General features: G+C 45.1%; 1 protein-coding gene across 2 annotated transcripts; it reads right to left on the bottom strand.

The window, feature by feature from the left end:
• Positions 1-5,208: 5,208 nt before the first annotated feature.
• LOC134482731 (uncharacterized) lies at positions 5,209-14,136 on the bottom strand. 2 transcript variants are annotated; one of them, XM_087591726.1, is made up of 5 exons: positions 13,975-14,062; positions 12,537-12,697; positions 8,171-9,210; positions 7,401-7,794; positions 5,209-5,500 (listed from the first exon to the last, which is right to left on the bottom strand). In XM_087591726.1, the coding sequence occupies exons 3-4, from the start codon at positions 9,142-9,144 to the stop codon at positions 7,761-7,763; spliced, it is 1,008 nt and encodes a 335-aa protein (XP_087447852.1). In that variant the 5' UTR covers positions 9,145-9,210; positions 12,537-12,697; positions 13,975-14,062; the 3' UTR covers positions 5,209-5,500; positions 7,401-7,760. The 2 variants fall into 2 exon arrangements, with proteins under 2 accessions (XP_087447852.1, XP_087447851.1); XM_087591725.1 differs by lacking the exon at positions 12,537-12,697 and having other exon boundaries at positions 13,975-14,136.
• Between the last annotated feature and the right edge of the window lie 2,120 nt (positions 14,137-16,256).

The raw sequence follows: 16,256 nt of genomic DNA, 5'->3' as shown, positions 1-16,256 counted from the left end.
TGAACGTGGACTTCATGTTCAGCTGACCGCTAGGGTTTCGCGTGCTGCAACCCACAGTTTCTACCCTGACAGGTTGCCGAGACTTTTCCAAGTATGATTTGGGGTTGAGAGAGAGAGAGAGAGAGAGAGAGAGAGAGAGAGAGAGAGAGAGAGAGAGAGTGTTCACTTATCTATTATTCATCTTTGCGTGTCATTGTTCAAGAATCCAGAGTCAACCCCTGGATTGTCTGCTCTTTGGTCTCTCATCTTGAATTTTGGGACTTTCCCGATTCTGAGCTCACCGGTTCCTACACTCCTTTCTGAGCCTCTCAAGAGTAGGGATTACCACTGTGTGTTGCTGGCCCTGACATTGTATGTGGGTGATGTGGGTACTGGGGACAAGAATGTAGGTCCTCACTGATTTTTGACAAATAGATTAGCAATAGAGGGATCACCACAACACAACCCCCTGGTTCTTTTTTTTTTTCCCCACAAAGCAACAGATGCAAGCTGTTTTTTTTTTTTTTTCTTTTTTGGAGCTTAGTTTCCTAATGGAACTGAAGTTGCAAAGATGTCTTAGAAGATAAACTTATTCTGTGCCTTATTTTGCTATATATGCAGATGGAGCCATAGGTCCATCTCTGTGTACTCTTGGGATGGTGGTTTAGTCCCTGGGAGCTGTACTTTCATAGCAGCCTTATTTATAATAGCCAGACACTGGAAAGAACCCAGATGTCCTTCAACAGAGGAATGGGTACAGAAAATGTGGTACATCTACACAATGGAGTACTACTCAGCTATTAAAATCAATGACTTCATGAGATTCTTAGACAAGTAGATGGAACTAGAAAATGCCCTGAGTGAGGCAACCAATCACAGAACAACATGCATGGTGTGCACTCACAGATAAGCAGATATTAGTCTAAAAGCCTGGAATACTCAAGATACAATTCACAAGCCACATGAAGCTCAAGAAGAAGGAAGACCAAAGTGTGGCTGCTTCAGTCCTTCTTAGAAGGGGGGAACAAAGTACTCATGGGAGGAGATATGGAGACAACGTGTGGAGCAAAGACTGAAGGAAAGGCCATCCAGAGCCTGCCCCTCCTGGGGATTCAGCCCATATACAGCCACCAAACCCAGACAATATTGCTAATGCCAAGAGTTACATGCTGACAGGAGCCTGAGATAGCCGTCTCCTGAGAGACTCTGCCAGAGCCTGACAAATACAGAGGAGGATGCTCACAGCCAACCAGTGAACTGAGAATGGGGTCCCCAGTGGAGAAGTTAGAGAAAGGAGTGAAGTAGCTGAGGGGGTTTGCAACTCCATAAAAGGAACAACAATATCAACCAACCCTAGTTTATTTTTTTATTAATAATGTAATTAAAAAAACTAGTGTTCCAAATCTTAAAATCTTTGTAAGGGTAGATTGTTTTGAATTTTATTTATTTTAATTTTTGTTATTTTACTTATTCACGTTCCATCTTGATAACTACCCCTCTCTCAGTCACCCTCCCCCCATAATCCTTCCCTCTACCCTCCTCTTCTCTCCTAAGCAGGTGGGGGTCTTTCTGGGTATCCCCTACCCTGGTACATCCAGTCTCTGCGAGGCTAGGTAGTTCCAATTTCTTAATCTCAGTGTGTACCATGATTGTAATCTCTGTCACTCTCACAAGCAGACTGTTCCTCAGATTGCGGGACTCTTCAGAAGTCCATGTCCAATCCCAGGGCAGAGGTTAAATGTCCATCTGCATCAATTTGGCTTTGGCTGTGCACTGACCAATGGATGACCACCCGGGAAGAACAACACTAAGGAGTTTCCTGCCTGTTGGTCAGAACTTTCACCAAAATGCTAGAGGATCAGCCAGGTGGGGTCAGCAGAGCCCCTGACCTGCTCATTCTTCCCAGAGATTTGTGTCTTCTGAGGTTCTGAGAGGGCTCTGTCCTTTCTCTCTGAGCTTTGGGGATTGCAGGTAACCCTGGTGTCCATTGACAGTTCTTACCTGGTGATGCTGTTCCTCCAGATTCTGACTCCTGTTCTCTGTGTGCCTGTCTGCTGAGTTGAGAGCAGCCACAATAACCCAAGTCCAAAGAGGTCCCTTCTACCATTACCTGACACCAGGTCTCTCTCTAAAATTTCTAAAGCGGGTTGTACCTTGGTCCTACAGTGCTGCCCTAGCATGCTACAATATCTGTGTTAGATCTGTATTCTGTGAGGGTGGGAGGGGGAGGTGGACATGGATCTTCCATGTTGGGCGGAGGAGACAGAAGGATCGGAAGTTTGAGGTCACCCTTAGATACGTAAGGCACTCACTCACCTTCAGAATGGACCACCGGTCCTGTCCCAAAGAATCAAAAATAAATGCCTGAGTGACACAAATCATTCCATAAAGTGTGTGTGTGTGTGTGTGTGTGTGTGTGTGTGTGTGTGTGTGTGTGTGGGCGTGTGCATGCGTCTCTTATTCCAAGTGTGCAGATACACTGTGACTGTATGTAAGCATACATCCACTTGGAGTCCGAGCATGTGAAAGGAAAACCTCAGACACATCTTGTTTTTTGTTTTTTAACTCAAAGTCTCTCATTTATTATCAGGTCTCAGTGGTTCTGCTAGGCTGGCTGGATTGACACTGAGACCCAAGGGTCTGCAGATCTCTATCGGGCCAGTGATGGGATTCCAGGCAGACATCGGCATCCCTGTTTGTTAAAGAAGGGGGGGGGGAGAAAGGGACCAAGGCTTGCTTCCAAGCTGTGTACAGACAAGGCTCTCAAGCCGACTTTTCTTTTTGTTTCCATATTTCCTCCAATTGCTCTGTTTTCCTGTGTCTCTCAATTTCCTGAAGCAAGTCTGTGCAGGTTGCTGGACAGCTGAAGCCGGGACATCTGAACTGAGGCACTTTCTCTGGTCTCCGTTTTATTGACTTGTAAATATTTTCCTCTGTAGTTGGGGGCTTCATATCCCTCAGGGTCTCCTTTTAATTTGCCCCTCCCAAAAAATGTCTGCTCTGTTCTCAGCCACTAAAGCCCTATGACCCTCTGACCCTAAGTGCAGAGGGCCTTTATTGCTCCTTCCTGTTGGATACTCACGTTAGTGAAGCCCAGAAGCCAATGCCTAGGCTCCTGGGTCAGTTGACAACGTGAAGGTCTTTCAGCGTGGTTCAGTTTTAAAAATCAGCAGAAGGTGATGTGATTCTGCTACTGGAGCCCTCAGAGTCTGTCTGGAGTAGGCTGGGCACAGAGCTGGCCATGCCACTGCTGAGAAGCAGCTCTTTGCTTCAGCACATCCAGTTACCTCACAGTGTGGAAGGGGGAACTCATCTTGATGAACTGGATGGGGAAGATTTCCATTCTCAGTCGTGTTCTGCGTGTGATAGCCAAGTTCACTGCCCGAATTCTCAGTCAGTGCTGCCTTGCTTCTTATGTCCAGGTCGGTTGTCTGGAGAGTTTGGGGCTGATGGAGTGCTGAGAAGAGATTTGTCAGTCTTCCTATTTTGCACCTCAGGCCCATGAAGCTGAGAGCTCAATCGCTGACATTAACAGAACAACACGTGGAAAAGAACATTGCCCAGAATCTTAGGATCTCTCTCAGGTCAGTGGAACACCGACTTAGTAAAATGTTAAGAAATGAGGCTGGCTTGAACCTGCCAAGACTGAACCCCCAGTGAATGTGATTGTTGGGGGGAGGGCGGTAGTGGGGGGAGGATAGGGAGGGGAACACCCATATAGAAGGGGAGGGGGAGGGATTAGGGGCATGTTGGCCTGGAAACCAGGAATGGTAATAACAATTGAAATGTAAATAGGAAATACCCAATTTAATAAAAATGCAAAAAAAAGAAAAAGAAAAAAGAAAAGAAAAAAGAAAAGAAAAGAAAGGAAAAGAAAAGAAAAGAAAAGAAAAGAAAAGAAAAGAAAAGAAAAAAGAAATGAGGCCGGGCAAGGGTGGCACAGGTCTTAAATCCCCACACTCAGAAGGCAGAGGCAGGTAGATTTCTGAGTTTGAGGATGGCCTGGTCTCCTGAGTCAAAAAACTGAAACAATGTTTTGAAAGCCAAAAGGAAGAAAAAAAAAAGAAAAACAAAACACAAATGCTTTTGTGAAATTGCAAAAGGGAACAGCAGTGCCTGGGCCCAGAGAAAGAAAGTAAACAGATCAAAACTGAGAGCCCTGGGCTTTGGGGGCAGAGGCTGCTCTAAACGGGCCTCTGCACTAGTGGCCTTGGCTAGCCACCCTACTTTCCTGGGGCCTTAGGAAAAATCGCTCTGTGGCAGGGAATTGGATTCGGATGCTTCAACACGCGTTCCCCAGCGGATTGACTGGGTTTCTAAGTGGCTACCTGATTGGACATAGGCTCACCAACAGGAAGAATTGAGTATCCTTGTGCCTGTATGTGGTGAGAATTTTGGTTTCTTAAAAAGACTCAGTTACGAGAACATGCTTTTTGTTTCAGTCCCATGCACGGGATGTGTGGCTGTTTCTTATTGTCCACAGCAGCTGACTGTGATTTGTCTCGTGCTCTGGCAGAGGCGTGATTCTGCCACCTGAACAGCATTTACATCTGGAATCCTTGGGGACTCTGGAGAGGATATGAAAATGCCAGAGCACCTAGAGAGTGTGTGGTTACTGCTGCTGTTGCTGCCGCCTCCCCTGCCGCCGCCCCTGCCCACCGCCCCTGCTGCAGCTGTTTGCTTGGGTTGCTGGACTGCTCTTTACTGAATTGCTGATGTTCTGTTTGCTGTGTTGCTGTTGGTGTTTGCTGGTTTGCTACACTACTTGGAGATGTCCTGACAATGAAGATTGGAATTGCCCCAAGGAACTTCATGACATTGCTAACCAGCAAGCAAGTCTAAGGAGGCCAATGGGCTCTTTCTCCTCTAACCTACTGTCTCACCCACCTAGTGTTGAGAGGGGGTTGAAGGGATTGGGGTGGAGGAGGTTGGTAGATATAAAAACCCAAAAGAGTAGCCAGAATGTATGCTGACAACCATGCTGCAGACCTGACAAGTCTTTGGGCTTCAGGAACAGCCACCAATAAGATATAGGCGTCCCGACAAAGGGGAGCACCTATTGTCATTGCCAAAACTTTGGGGGTGGATGAGCTCTGGGAAGTACATGCCATGGTGTATAGAACACAGGGTTAGGTGTTCTTGGCTGAGAAGGTGTGCCACAACGTTTTTATTCACCTGGGACTGAACATCATAGCTTTCTTTCAAAGGGAAGAGATAGGCCAGTATAAAAAAAAGAATCAAGTGAGCGTTTAATAAAAATGAATGACTTTCCATGTGAGGCCTGAGGAATCTTGTTTCAACTACAGAGAGCATAACACTGCTCCAGGTTCATAGTCTTGATGTGACAACATCACGAAAGAAACCAATCCACAGGATCCACAGTACCGGGTCATTGTGGGGTAGGCTCCCCCATGGAGCTGAGAGATGCTGTTCTATGGCGGTCCAACAAATGCAGCTGAGGGTAGTTTCCCCGGTCTTCTTTGCAGATTCAAGCCACATGCTTACTTTTGAAGAGACATATCTGATGAAACAAAAATTAAATCCAAACCATGTGAATGTAGAAGCCTTTCTCTTGAAAGCTTTTTGGACACACACACACACACACACACACACACACACACACACACACACACAAAATATTGCAGATTGAGAAATAGATGCCACACCTAAGAATAATCAATTACAAAAGAAGAACTCTTAATGGTTTTCTCTATTTCCTCTTTTCGTGCCTCCTGTCTTTTATGTGTGTCTAGGTACATGTGCATGGGTTCATATGTGTTCTGGAGCACTTGCCCATTTTTTCTCAAGTATGAGTAGGAGGGGAATCTCAAGTGTCCTATTAACCTTGTTTTTAGAGACACTCTCCTTAACGCTGGAGGTTGTAAATTAGGCTAGACCATCTGCACAGGGATCAAATGGGGCTGTTCCCTTCCATCTCCACAGAGATGGGATTGAATGCTCACACTGCCCTTCAAGGCTTTTAGGTGGTTGCTGGACCTTCGCTTATGTCCTTATGCTTGCAGAGCAAGCACCTGGTGTAACGAGCTTTCATCCCGGCACCAGAAGAGCAGTTTATGGCTAGACTCTCATTTCCTGGTATCTCTCACAGGCCTATTGTAGTCCACAGGGCAAATGGTTCACATATCCCTGTGCAGTCAATCCCCTGTTACACAGTTCTGTCTGTGAAGCATGAAAAGCTTGTGGTTGAATATTTTCCCTGTCTTACAAAGTTTTTAGGACTCATGGCAGCCTGCAAACTAAGTTGGAATAAGTTTCCTGGCATGGTGGGCAGTCTTGGGAATCAGGTAGGTGAGCCAAGAAAGCAATACCTTGACTTGTGGTAAGAGCAGAAGTGTGCAGTTGTGAACTTAAAGGGCCACAGAAGTGATCCTGTGCCTTGCTGAGTTAAGACCCCAAAGCAGATGAGACTTGGTGGCTTAGAGTTGTTGAAAGGAAGTCACCTTGCTTACTGGATGTTGTCCATAATGGACCCTGTAACCCTGTCTGTCAGGATATTTCTCTCACATTGCCCCTGGCTAGGTAGCCCTCTGCCTTAAGGAGAGATGGGTAGACATATGGTTCAGGTTCTCTGCCTTCCCCCTCCCCCATGCTACTTCACATATTAGAGGAAATAGATCATGATGTAGGAGTCATGCTGAATGTGACATTTTTACAACTTTCAAGACCTCATGAGCAGAGCCGTGAACATCATCCAATGCTTGCTTAGAAAACTTTCCCAACCCAAGAAGCTAATTGACAGGCCACTGCCTAAACAGCAGGGTGCTCTGAACTGGTCCTGGCTCATGCTTGCATTGCTATAGTGTGTCTTTGATAGGTAGGGGCTGGAAGACACTAACGCTAAATAGTCCATCTGCTTGAGCAAGTTACCATGGAGGCCATGGCATGGGATAGGTGAGGGTCAGACTTCTGTTGTCACATATGGCAGACCAGGGGTGATGTTTTCTGTGTTCTCTCAGTGGAAATTGTGGGGTGTGTGTGCTATTTTCTATTTTTCTGAGACACAGATTCATGATCCAGCCGGTTCTGACCTTGTGGGATGATTATGATCATCAGTGTGGGTGCAGGAACCCAAATATGGCTCCTCTACATGAGCAGCTACTCAAAAACAACACAAACAAACAAACAAACAAAAAACCCCGCTTCTTAGTGGATAACGGTGTGTGCAAGAGTCCTCTTCTCCTAATGTTTTCATGGAGGCTTAGGTCTGTAACTCCACCCAACACGCCCATCTGTTCTTCTCAGCTGCCCGACCAGAGCTGGAACTTCCTTTGGGTAGGTCCTCCTCCTTCCCCACTTCATGCTCTTTCCTTCCTCACTCTCCAACTGCTTTTCTTCCCTTTTGACATGTCCCACGTGCCCCTCCCCTCCTCGTCCCCGCACCTCTTCTTGTGCCTCCTTACCTCATGGGCTACCGAGTACATGCAGTTCATTGCATCTGGTCATTGATAAGGATCAAAATTAGGTGATGAGCTATCATGGGAAACACAAAATCCTCTCCCGAGGTTTGCTGCATCTGGACAGCTGTCTCTTCATAACAAGTGATCGACCGCTCTGTCCAGCCTCAGTGCTGGGGCACCGTAAGTTAAGAAGTAGGCAGCCAATAGTCTACACTGCAGGGAGAGGAGGGTAGAGAGCTCGTGCCCAGGCTGTAGGTGTCTGACAGGTAACAACAGGTCTTGCGGTACAAAGCTCTATCCTGTTCTGGCCTGGCTCCCTTCTGTAGCTGGTGGACCATACCAGGCTGAACGGAAATCCAGGGCTTAAGAATCACAGACCCAGGCATGATCTTCAGCCCTTGAAAGGAGACACAAGCAAAGAGCTCTGTTAGTGACTTTGGCAGGATTTAACCTCAGCAACTCTGCTCTATGTAGTTCTCCACCCGATTTCTTCCTTCCTAATGTACTTCCCATTTCCCCAAGTCCAAAGTCCCTCCTCCTCCCTCCCCCCACTGCCCATGGTTGCATCCACTGCTGTCTGCTTCGGGCAGACACTGAATCCACGTAAAGGGGCACAGTGGGAAAGAGTCTTCTAGGATCACAGCAATCTTGGGGCCACATTCTATAAATGGGTACAGCCAACATATCTGTGTCAAAGGGCCTTGGTGGCCTTGCTACTAGGTTTCCTAGCTACTCCATTTTCCATGTCTTATGGCAATAAGACAGTGTCTTACCTGGAGGTTGTCTCTCTTTTCTTCGGGGTGGGGAGGCAACAGAATAAACTGTAAAAGAACTGACTAATCTGCCTTCTTTGCTTCTTTATGGGGTCTTTGGGCACCTCCCAGAACTGGTCCTTGCTAGATAGAGATGGTGACTCCTCTAGGGTTATGCCATTGTCATCTTCATATTTAGTGTTCCTACTCTGGGCAGAAATCACGGAATATGTAGTATCATGTATTCTCTCACTGAACTGTAGGTCAGTTTCACTCACGTCACTGGATACACCGATGCGGTTGGTAACCTTGGTATCATCTTGAGGTTCTGGGATCTGTTTGCAGTTGGTGTCTTCAAGGAACAATACAGCATTGAGGGATGTGTAACTGATCCCGATGGTACTGTTGGTCTTCTTGGTCCCTACCCCCACACCAGCGTGCTGTGAGTCCGAGTTAGAGTCGGGAATGATATCCTCCAGGTAGGACAGGTCATCCTCAGAGGAGTCACTCAATGAGACAGTGCTCTCTGCCTCCTCAGAATTTTTGTGGCTGTTGTAGGCCTCCTCAGCATAGCACTGTTGGGCAGACTTCCACAGCCAGCTGATCTCCAGCATCTCGTCTAAATCTGGAGAGAAGCACCTAGAGGAGCTCTCCCCTTGCCATTTGTGGGTGTCAGATGCCACGGACATGGACAAGGCAGGATCACTCTCTCTCCTCCAAAGGGCGGAAGCGAGGTTGTCAGGACCTGCAGGACTCTTGGCAGAACAAATCTTTGGAACATGCCTTATTTCTCCAAGGATGTTCCCAACAATTTTTTTCCTGTTGAACATATTATTTTTTGTCAGGACATCATGAAGCCTATTTGCTCCTATGAGTCCCAGAGTTTCTTCGGCCTTTTGGCCTAAACAACACATGGAGTCCACAATGGTAGATATGGACAGCCTGGAACCAGTTTGTCTGGATGCTGGTGGTAAATTTGCATCGCAGAAATCCATGCATGGGATTTCCTTCTCCAAGTCCACCACTGTAACAGGTGGGGAATGGGATCACCACGAGATGATCTTAAAAGGAAAGAAAAATGAAACCAAAATAAGGTGTAGGAGACAAGTTTATAGCTTACATTTCTATATCATGAAAATCATAGCTGGGGCTGGAGAGATGGCTCAGTAGTTAAGAGCACTGACTGTCCTTCCAGAGGTCCTGAGTTCAAATCCCAACAGCCACCAACCACATGGTGGCTCACAACCATCTGTAATGAGATCTGATGTCCTCTTCTGGTGTCTGAAGACAGCTCAGTGTGCATAAATAATAAATAAAACTTTTTGAAAAAGAAAAAGAAAATCATAGCTACCTCAAACATCCTAATGATGCATCTTGGGTCAGAGATTTTTGTTTTTTTTCCCCCTAAGCCCACTCAAGCCCCTAACTAGTTACGAGAAAGTATAAGAAAGATCGGAGTTGAAATATGAGGACACATAGAGGTTGAAACAAAGACCAAAGACACAAAAGATCTGGTAATTTGAAAGTATGAACAAATCTGACTAGCCCTTGACCTGTATCACCCACAGAGAAAATACAAATTATTGATGTGTGAGATTAAAGGATGAGAGGAATCCGTGGGAATCCTAGGGTTGGGGGTGATGCAAACTCATACTCTAGAGAGTTGATGATTCTGAAAGAAAAGGATTGCTTGAATCATAAGACATCAACCTTGGCGAGATGTTATTAAAGATGAGTACCACCTGCTTCCTTCTAGTTGCTACACCCTGGGTGTGATGATCAACTCTGGACATTAAAATGCACGTGGTCACTATAGTCACACGATGGAAAGGGTGATGTAATCTGTCATTAAGGATGGTCCGGGAACAACAGATTGCATTATGGGTCTTACCTACTGGCCTTAGAGTGGAGACTGATGACCTTCAAGCTGCTTCTCCAAAGAGACAAGAAAAGCTCATTCCAAACTTGGTCTATAAAGCCAGTATTACCCTGGTGTGAAAACCATAGCAGCAGCAGCAGCAGCAGCAGCAACAACAACAACAACAACAACAACACACATACACACTCTGGGAGAGAGACAGAGACACAGACACAGAGACACAGACACAAATACAGAGACAGAGAGAGTACAAGCCAATGTCCTTAATGAATAACCATGTGTACTGAAATGATGAGATTCCTCGGTATCGCACACAAAGTTCTACATGACCAAGTTGATGCTTCATGTTCACAGCGAGGTCCACAGTTCAGCAGGACTGTTCACAGTTTCCATATGGAAACTCATTGGCAACATTCATGAAGGGTCACCCAGGCTCAGCCACAAGAATGATGTATTGTTATTTTCTGAAGTAGAAATAGATACAGGGATTGCTGTCTGTAACATGCCAGTCCAAGAGGTAATGGTTAGTCTAACTAGAGCTGTGGATCGTAAGTAGAACCTTAACTGAAATGAGAACTTTCTGGCACAGGCCAAAAGCAGCTGCAATGCAACGGGGCTCATGAAAACGATCTCCGTTCACTGTGTACTTCCATGAAAAATCTTCAATAAAAAATTTTAATCACTTATCAAAGGGTTATTATTTATCTATTTATTGGTGACTTCACAGGAAGGGACTGTGTAACTTTTGTCATGGCTGTGAACAAATCCCAGTGAACAGGATTGTTGGAGGGAGCACAGTAATGGGGGGAAGATGGGGAGGGGAACACCCAGATAGAAGGGGAGGGGGAGGGGTTACGGGGATGTTGACCTGGAAACCAGAAAAGGGAGTAACAGTTGAAATGTAAATAAGAAATATCCAATTTAATAAAGATGGAGAAAAATAAAGAAACACACACACACACACACACACACACACACACACACACACACAAAAGTTGTAGTTGAAAGGATGAAAGGTATTCTCTCCTTCAGACTCTCAGAGACAGGGAGGGATGGCAGTTGGAGAAACCAGTGACTTGGAAAGACGGATCTGAAGTAGTTGGTTATGTGCTTTTGGCAGGCCCTTATTGCATCTAGTCACCCAATTTCTCCTGCTGCTTTCCATGGTCCTGGGGTTTTATGACTTCCCCAGACAGCATCCCCGAGAGAGACCAAGCATTCAGACACATGAGAAGGTGTGAGCCCATTCATATCTAACCTTGAGGAGGACATTTTGATTTTAATAACAGTAAGTCCAAGGACAACTGACTCTGGAACTCTGTGCTGATCTGGGTATGACAAAGGATATTAGTTATAGAATGAATCTATGTTTCTGATCCAATTGTAGGATAAAGGGCAAAGAAAGCCCACCAATCCCGAGCTTTCAAAACCAGGTCACATAAGCCCGCCAATCCCAGGCAACCTTGGAAGGCTCTGCCCCCAAGAATGCCTTCTGCTCAGTTCCCTCCTGCTTCTGGTTTTCCCTGTCCAATCTCTTATGTGAGGTCTTTGTGTGGTGTGACTTTGTGGTATTCCTTGGCTCCTGATGTCCAGGATACCTCTCTGAGTAGGGCTCACTTACACTGCAACGTTTACACCAATGGCCTTCTGTTAGGAGCCTAACCCTTTCTTAATAAATCTGCCTCCTACACACTCGCTACACTTGTGGTTTTTCAATCCTTTATCTTAAGCTCGTATAGATGGTCATCTAAAGATGACAGCCCTCCCTGACACCGCAACGCTGTAATGAAACGGGCTGAACTTCGCTATACACATGGCATGATTTTGGTCTTTTTGCGGAGTGTTAGAGTGAAAGACAGCAAGTGCGGAAGACGGTTACCAGGATAGACCAGCATTCAAGCTGATCAGAGCTTGCAGTAGAGACCTGCACAGGTAGATGCGATGAAGTGCTCTTGGTGAGGACAAAGCTTATTTTTCTTTTACAACTTGTCCGTACTAATAAAGCTGTTCAAACCAGACAGATTAAATTTTAAAATGTCAAAGGATTATGCTTAAGAATAGAAATGTTGCTCTCGGTCTTAGCGCCATCTTCCTTGAACATCCTGCGCCATGAGAGCGAAGTGGCGGAAGAAGAGAATGCATAGGCTGAAGCCAGCAAAAGAAAGATGAGGCAGAGATCCAAGTAAAGCAGCTTGTGCACCCGCGAAGCCTGCAGGAGCAGAAGTAAGGGATGCTGAAGGCCGGGACACTGGAACAAGTTGTTGGACTGTATGCTGCTGTCGGTAATAAGTCTCAGTAGACCCGGAATGTCACCTTGCCGAGATCACCTGGGAAAATGACTGCCTTTCTTATAACCAAAACAGTCCCGCAGGCCCTCTGCCCTGGACCTTTGGCATTCTGGACTAGTTCTATTCTCTCTTGTGGCCAAATGTAACTCGTGTACAATAAATCCTCTTGCTGTCAGGTGAAGAATTTTTTAAAAAAAAAAAAAAAGCAAAACCCACAAACCAGGAAACAAACTCGCTGTTTGGGGGTCCAAGCACATCAACAGAATCTGTTTTCAGGAGGTCAATAATATCCAAGCCTTCTGTGAACCAGCGACTCTGTAGCCAACCAAGCAGCGAGTAGTGTCTTATGTGGGCGGAGTCTGCAACTCTTCACAATGACTTCTGTGAGGTTAAACACAATGGACCAATCACAGCTTTTTACAACCAAAAATGATTAAATAATAAAGCACGTCTTCACGTCCTGTCTCCAAGCACAGAATTACTTTTCTCATTGCCGTGACAAAAATCCCCGAGAAGCAAAAACATAGGGTACACAGATTTTACTGTGCTTCAGGCTCTCTGAGCACAGGGAAACCATGGCTGGGGTCTCAGGGAGATGGGTTTGAAGTAGTTGCTTCCAGGCTTCTGACATGTCCCATGGCTTCTAATGATTCAATTTCTCCTGCTGGGTACCGCTACTATGGGATTTGCCAACTTCCTAAATAGCCCACCCAACTGGGGACAGAATTCAGTGAGGTGAATCGGGTGTGAAACCTCTCACACTCAGACCTTGAGGAGGACATGTGGGCTTTAGTTAGCTGCAGTAACAAGAATGGACCCAGTGAGCTTTGGGGCGACCTCAGGGAGAGATTCTTGCTTATTGGGTATCGACTAGTTTCTTCAAGGCCCTTTTCATTCAGACCCTCAAGTTGTGTAATGGCTCTAACTACTACGGTCCTCTACGCTCATGGTTCGCCATCCTTCTTCTTTACACTCATGTTTATGGGCATTGAAGAATGGTGGCTCTTTGACAGTGTGATGCCATGAGGAAATGAGCTGTCCCTCCAGATTCCTCAGTTGCCTCATGAGTGGCATGGTGTCAGGAGAAGATTCTTAACATGATAGGGGGATTCTTTTTAAACACAGGGGAAGGAAGGTTGAGGGAAATAACAAAGCAGGTGGATAGGATCTAAGCTCTTGGTAAAGTCAAATTCCTTAGTTTTTACAGCTAATATAGACTAACGAAAGGTTTAAGGTAACAAAATAAGCCATTCTACAACATTTGAAAGTAAATGGAGGGCTGGAGAGATGGCTCAGTGGTTAAGAGCACTGACTGCTCTTCCAGAGGTCCTGAGTTCAATTCCCAGCAACCACATGGTGGCTCACAACCATCTGTAATGGGATCTGATGCCCCCTTCTGGTGTGTCTGGTGTGAGTAACAGTGAACTCAAAAATAAAATACACCTTTAAAAAAAATTCTGAGGGCTAGAGTAATGGCCCTCAGAGAAAAAGAAAAAAAAAAAAAGTAAATGGATACATACATACACATACATACATACATACGCACACATACATACATATTAATGGAAAATGGTTGATAATTAAAACAAACTGAAGCGTATGCACAAACTAAATCTAAATCAATGAACATTAAGTCAACATCCAGGCAGCAAACTTACTATCTTCAGGTTAGTAGTTCTAAAGTAGGAAATAAAAAATAAACTCTCAGGACCAACATCTTGAGACCAAGCGCTCTGCAACCAACCAAGAGTGTAACTGCAGTGTAAAGAGAAGATCAAGGCCCAGCAGAATCTTCTATAGGTGGACTAATACCCTATCTCACAATGGCTCCTTGTGAGGTCAGGAGTCACGGACCAATCACAACTGGCCAAAACCCACCCTCGGTTTTTTGGTGTTCTTTTCTCCCAGCTCCTCTCAAATCAGTGCCAAGGGTCAACTTAAGGGACACAGAGGTCATTTTGTCTCAGGCATCTAGAGAGTCAGTACGGCATGGTAGTGGGCTCATCTGGTGGAGCTGGCAGCCAGGTGTGAGGGAACAGTTTTTATTGTGTTGACAATCTCCCAGGTCACTTACGTGTCCCTTTCTTAAGCTGGGCTACCATCCAAGGGCTCCCCGCTTCTAAATGAGGGTCAGGTCACGTTCAGGTCATACCAAAGATATTTTCCACTTATTAATGTGCAGCGGGAACAACACTAGTGAAGAAACAGGAAGCTTCTCTGGGTTATAGACACTGGCACTGACCAGCTGGAAACTGAACCTAGGCTGCGTCACCACCCTCAGGACGAAGGCTCTAAGATTCTGTAACTTCATTTGGTTTTTGCGATTCTTACCATCTGACCACTGAGGGTATCCAAACACTTTGGCTTTAAACCTCTTCTGGTTTAAAAGACTGAAGCCCCTTACTGACACGGAGACAGTTTCCCAAGGTGTGTAACGCACATCTGTGACCTGAGAGGAAGCAGCTTTATCAGTTTCCTCTGATGATCACTTGTCCCATCGGAAGCTCTAGAGTTCAGACTCAGTGGTTGTTATTAAGCAAACTTGTCAGTCCAGGAGCCGATAGTCAAAAGTGTCTTCTTGCTGTGGACATGGGGGGGGGGGGGGTTTCATCAATGCCTCCTTGCTTTCTAACAACATGTCCGAGATTGGTCATCCACAAGAATTGGTGCATTGTGTTGTTAGAGATGGTGATAAGATCAAGCTGTGAAGAGATGTATCATGGGAGGAGGGTTGCTTTCTCTTAGTAACATGGGAATCTGTTTTGGGGATGATTAGGGGGTCTCATTCTAGGCTAGTTTCTTGAGAAAATGTGTGTGTATTAGTCAGGGTTCTTTAACCAAACTTAGAGAAAGATGAATCTCTCTCCTTCCCTCCTTCTGTCCTTCCCTCCCTCCCTCTCTTTCTCTCTCCCTCTCTTACACACACACACACACACACACACACACACACACACACCATGCAGCCTTTGCCTGAATGTATGTATTGTATGTATGTGCACCACCGGTATGCCTGGTGTCTTCAGAGTTCAGAAGAAGGCATCAGATCCCCCAGGGACTATAGAGTGTTTGTAAGGCACCATGATGATGGGTATTGAAACTGAGCCAACTTTCCAGACCCATTCTAAGCTTTTAAAAATTGAATAGGATGGGAGTCTGGAAGGATGGTTCAATGGTTAAGAATACTTGCTGCTCTTGCAGAGGACCTGGATTTCATACAGTACCCGTGTGACAGTCATCTGCAACTTTGCTTTTAGGGGACCCCATGCCTCCTTCTGGTCTCTGAAGGCATCAAGCAAATACATGCATACATCATGCAATGATGCATACATAATACATACATACATACATATGTACACATGTACTTAAAAATAAATAAATCTGTTTTTAAAAATCCTATTTAAATGTTAATTTTGAGGTCTGTTGCTTTATAAAATATTAAAAACCTTTGTTTATATAAAATGAAATTCTTCGGAATCATAAAAGTTTCATTAAGCTATTATCATTTTTAATGTGATATACATAGATTTTGAGAAATGTTTTCTTACAAAGCAGGTTGTAAAGGAGAAAATATTAACATAAAATGTTGTATGCTAATTAAAAGGCTAAGCATTTCTTAAAAATCCTTAGTGGGGATCTTGAGAGATAACTCAGTGGCTAAGACCACTTGATATTTTTGTAGACAGAGGACCCATGTTCACAGTGCGCATATCATGCTGTTCCCAATCACTTGTAGCTCCACTTCCAGGGGATCTGACACCCTCTTCTGGCTTCCAAGAACATCTATGGGCATGTGGTATACAAGCAGGCACATAGCATGCATATAAACATAAATAAATATTTAAAAATCCTTCTTAGACTGATTGCTACAGATTAAGTTTAGAGAAATCACTATTAATATTAATTTTTTATGAGTTGGTGTTTTGCCTGCTTGTAAGTAAGT

Source organism: Rattus norvegicus, chromosome 17, assembly GCF_021556685.1.
Source record: "Rattus norvegicus strain SHRSP/BbbUtx chromosome 17, alternate assembly SHRSP_T2T, whole genome shotgun sequence".
Lineage (NCBI taxonomy): Eukaryota > Metazoa > Chordata > Mammalia > Rodentia > Muridae > Rattus > Rattus norvegicus.
Note: the sequence above shows the minus strand (reverse complement) of the source record. Positions and strands in the feature narration are given on the sequence as shown.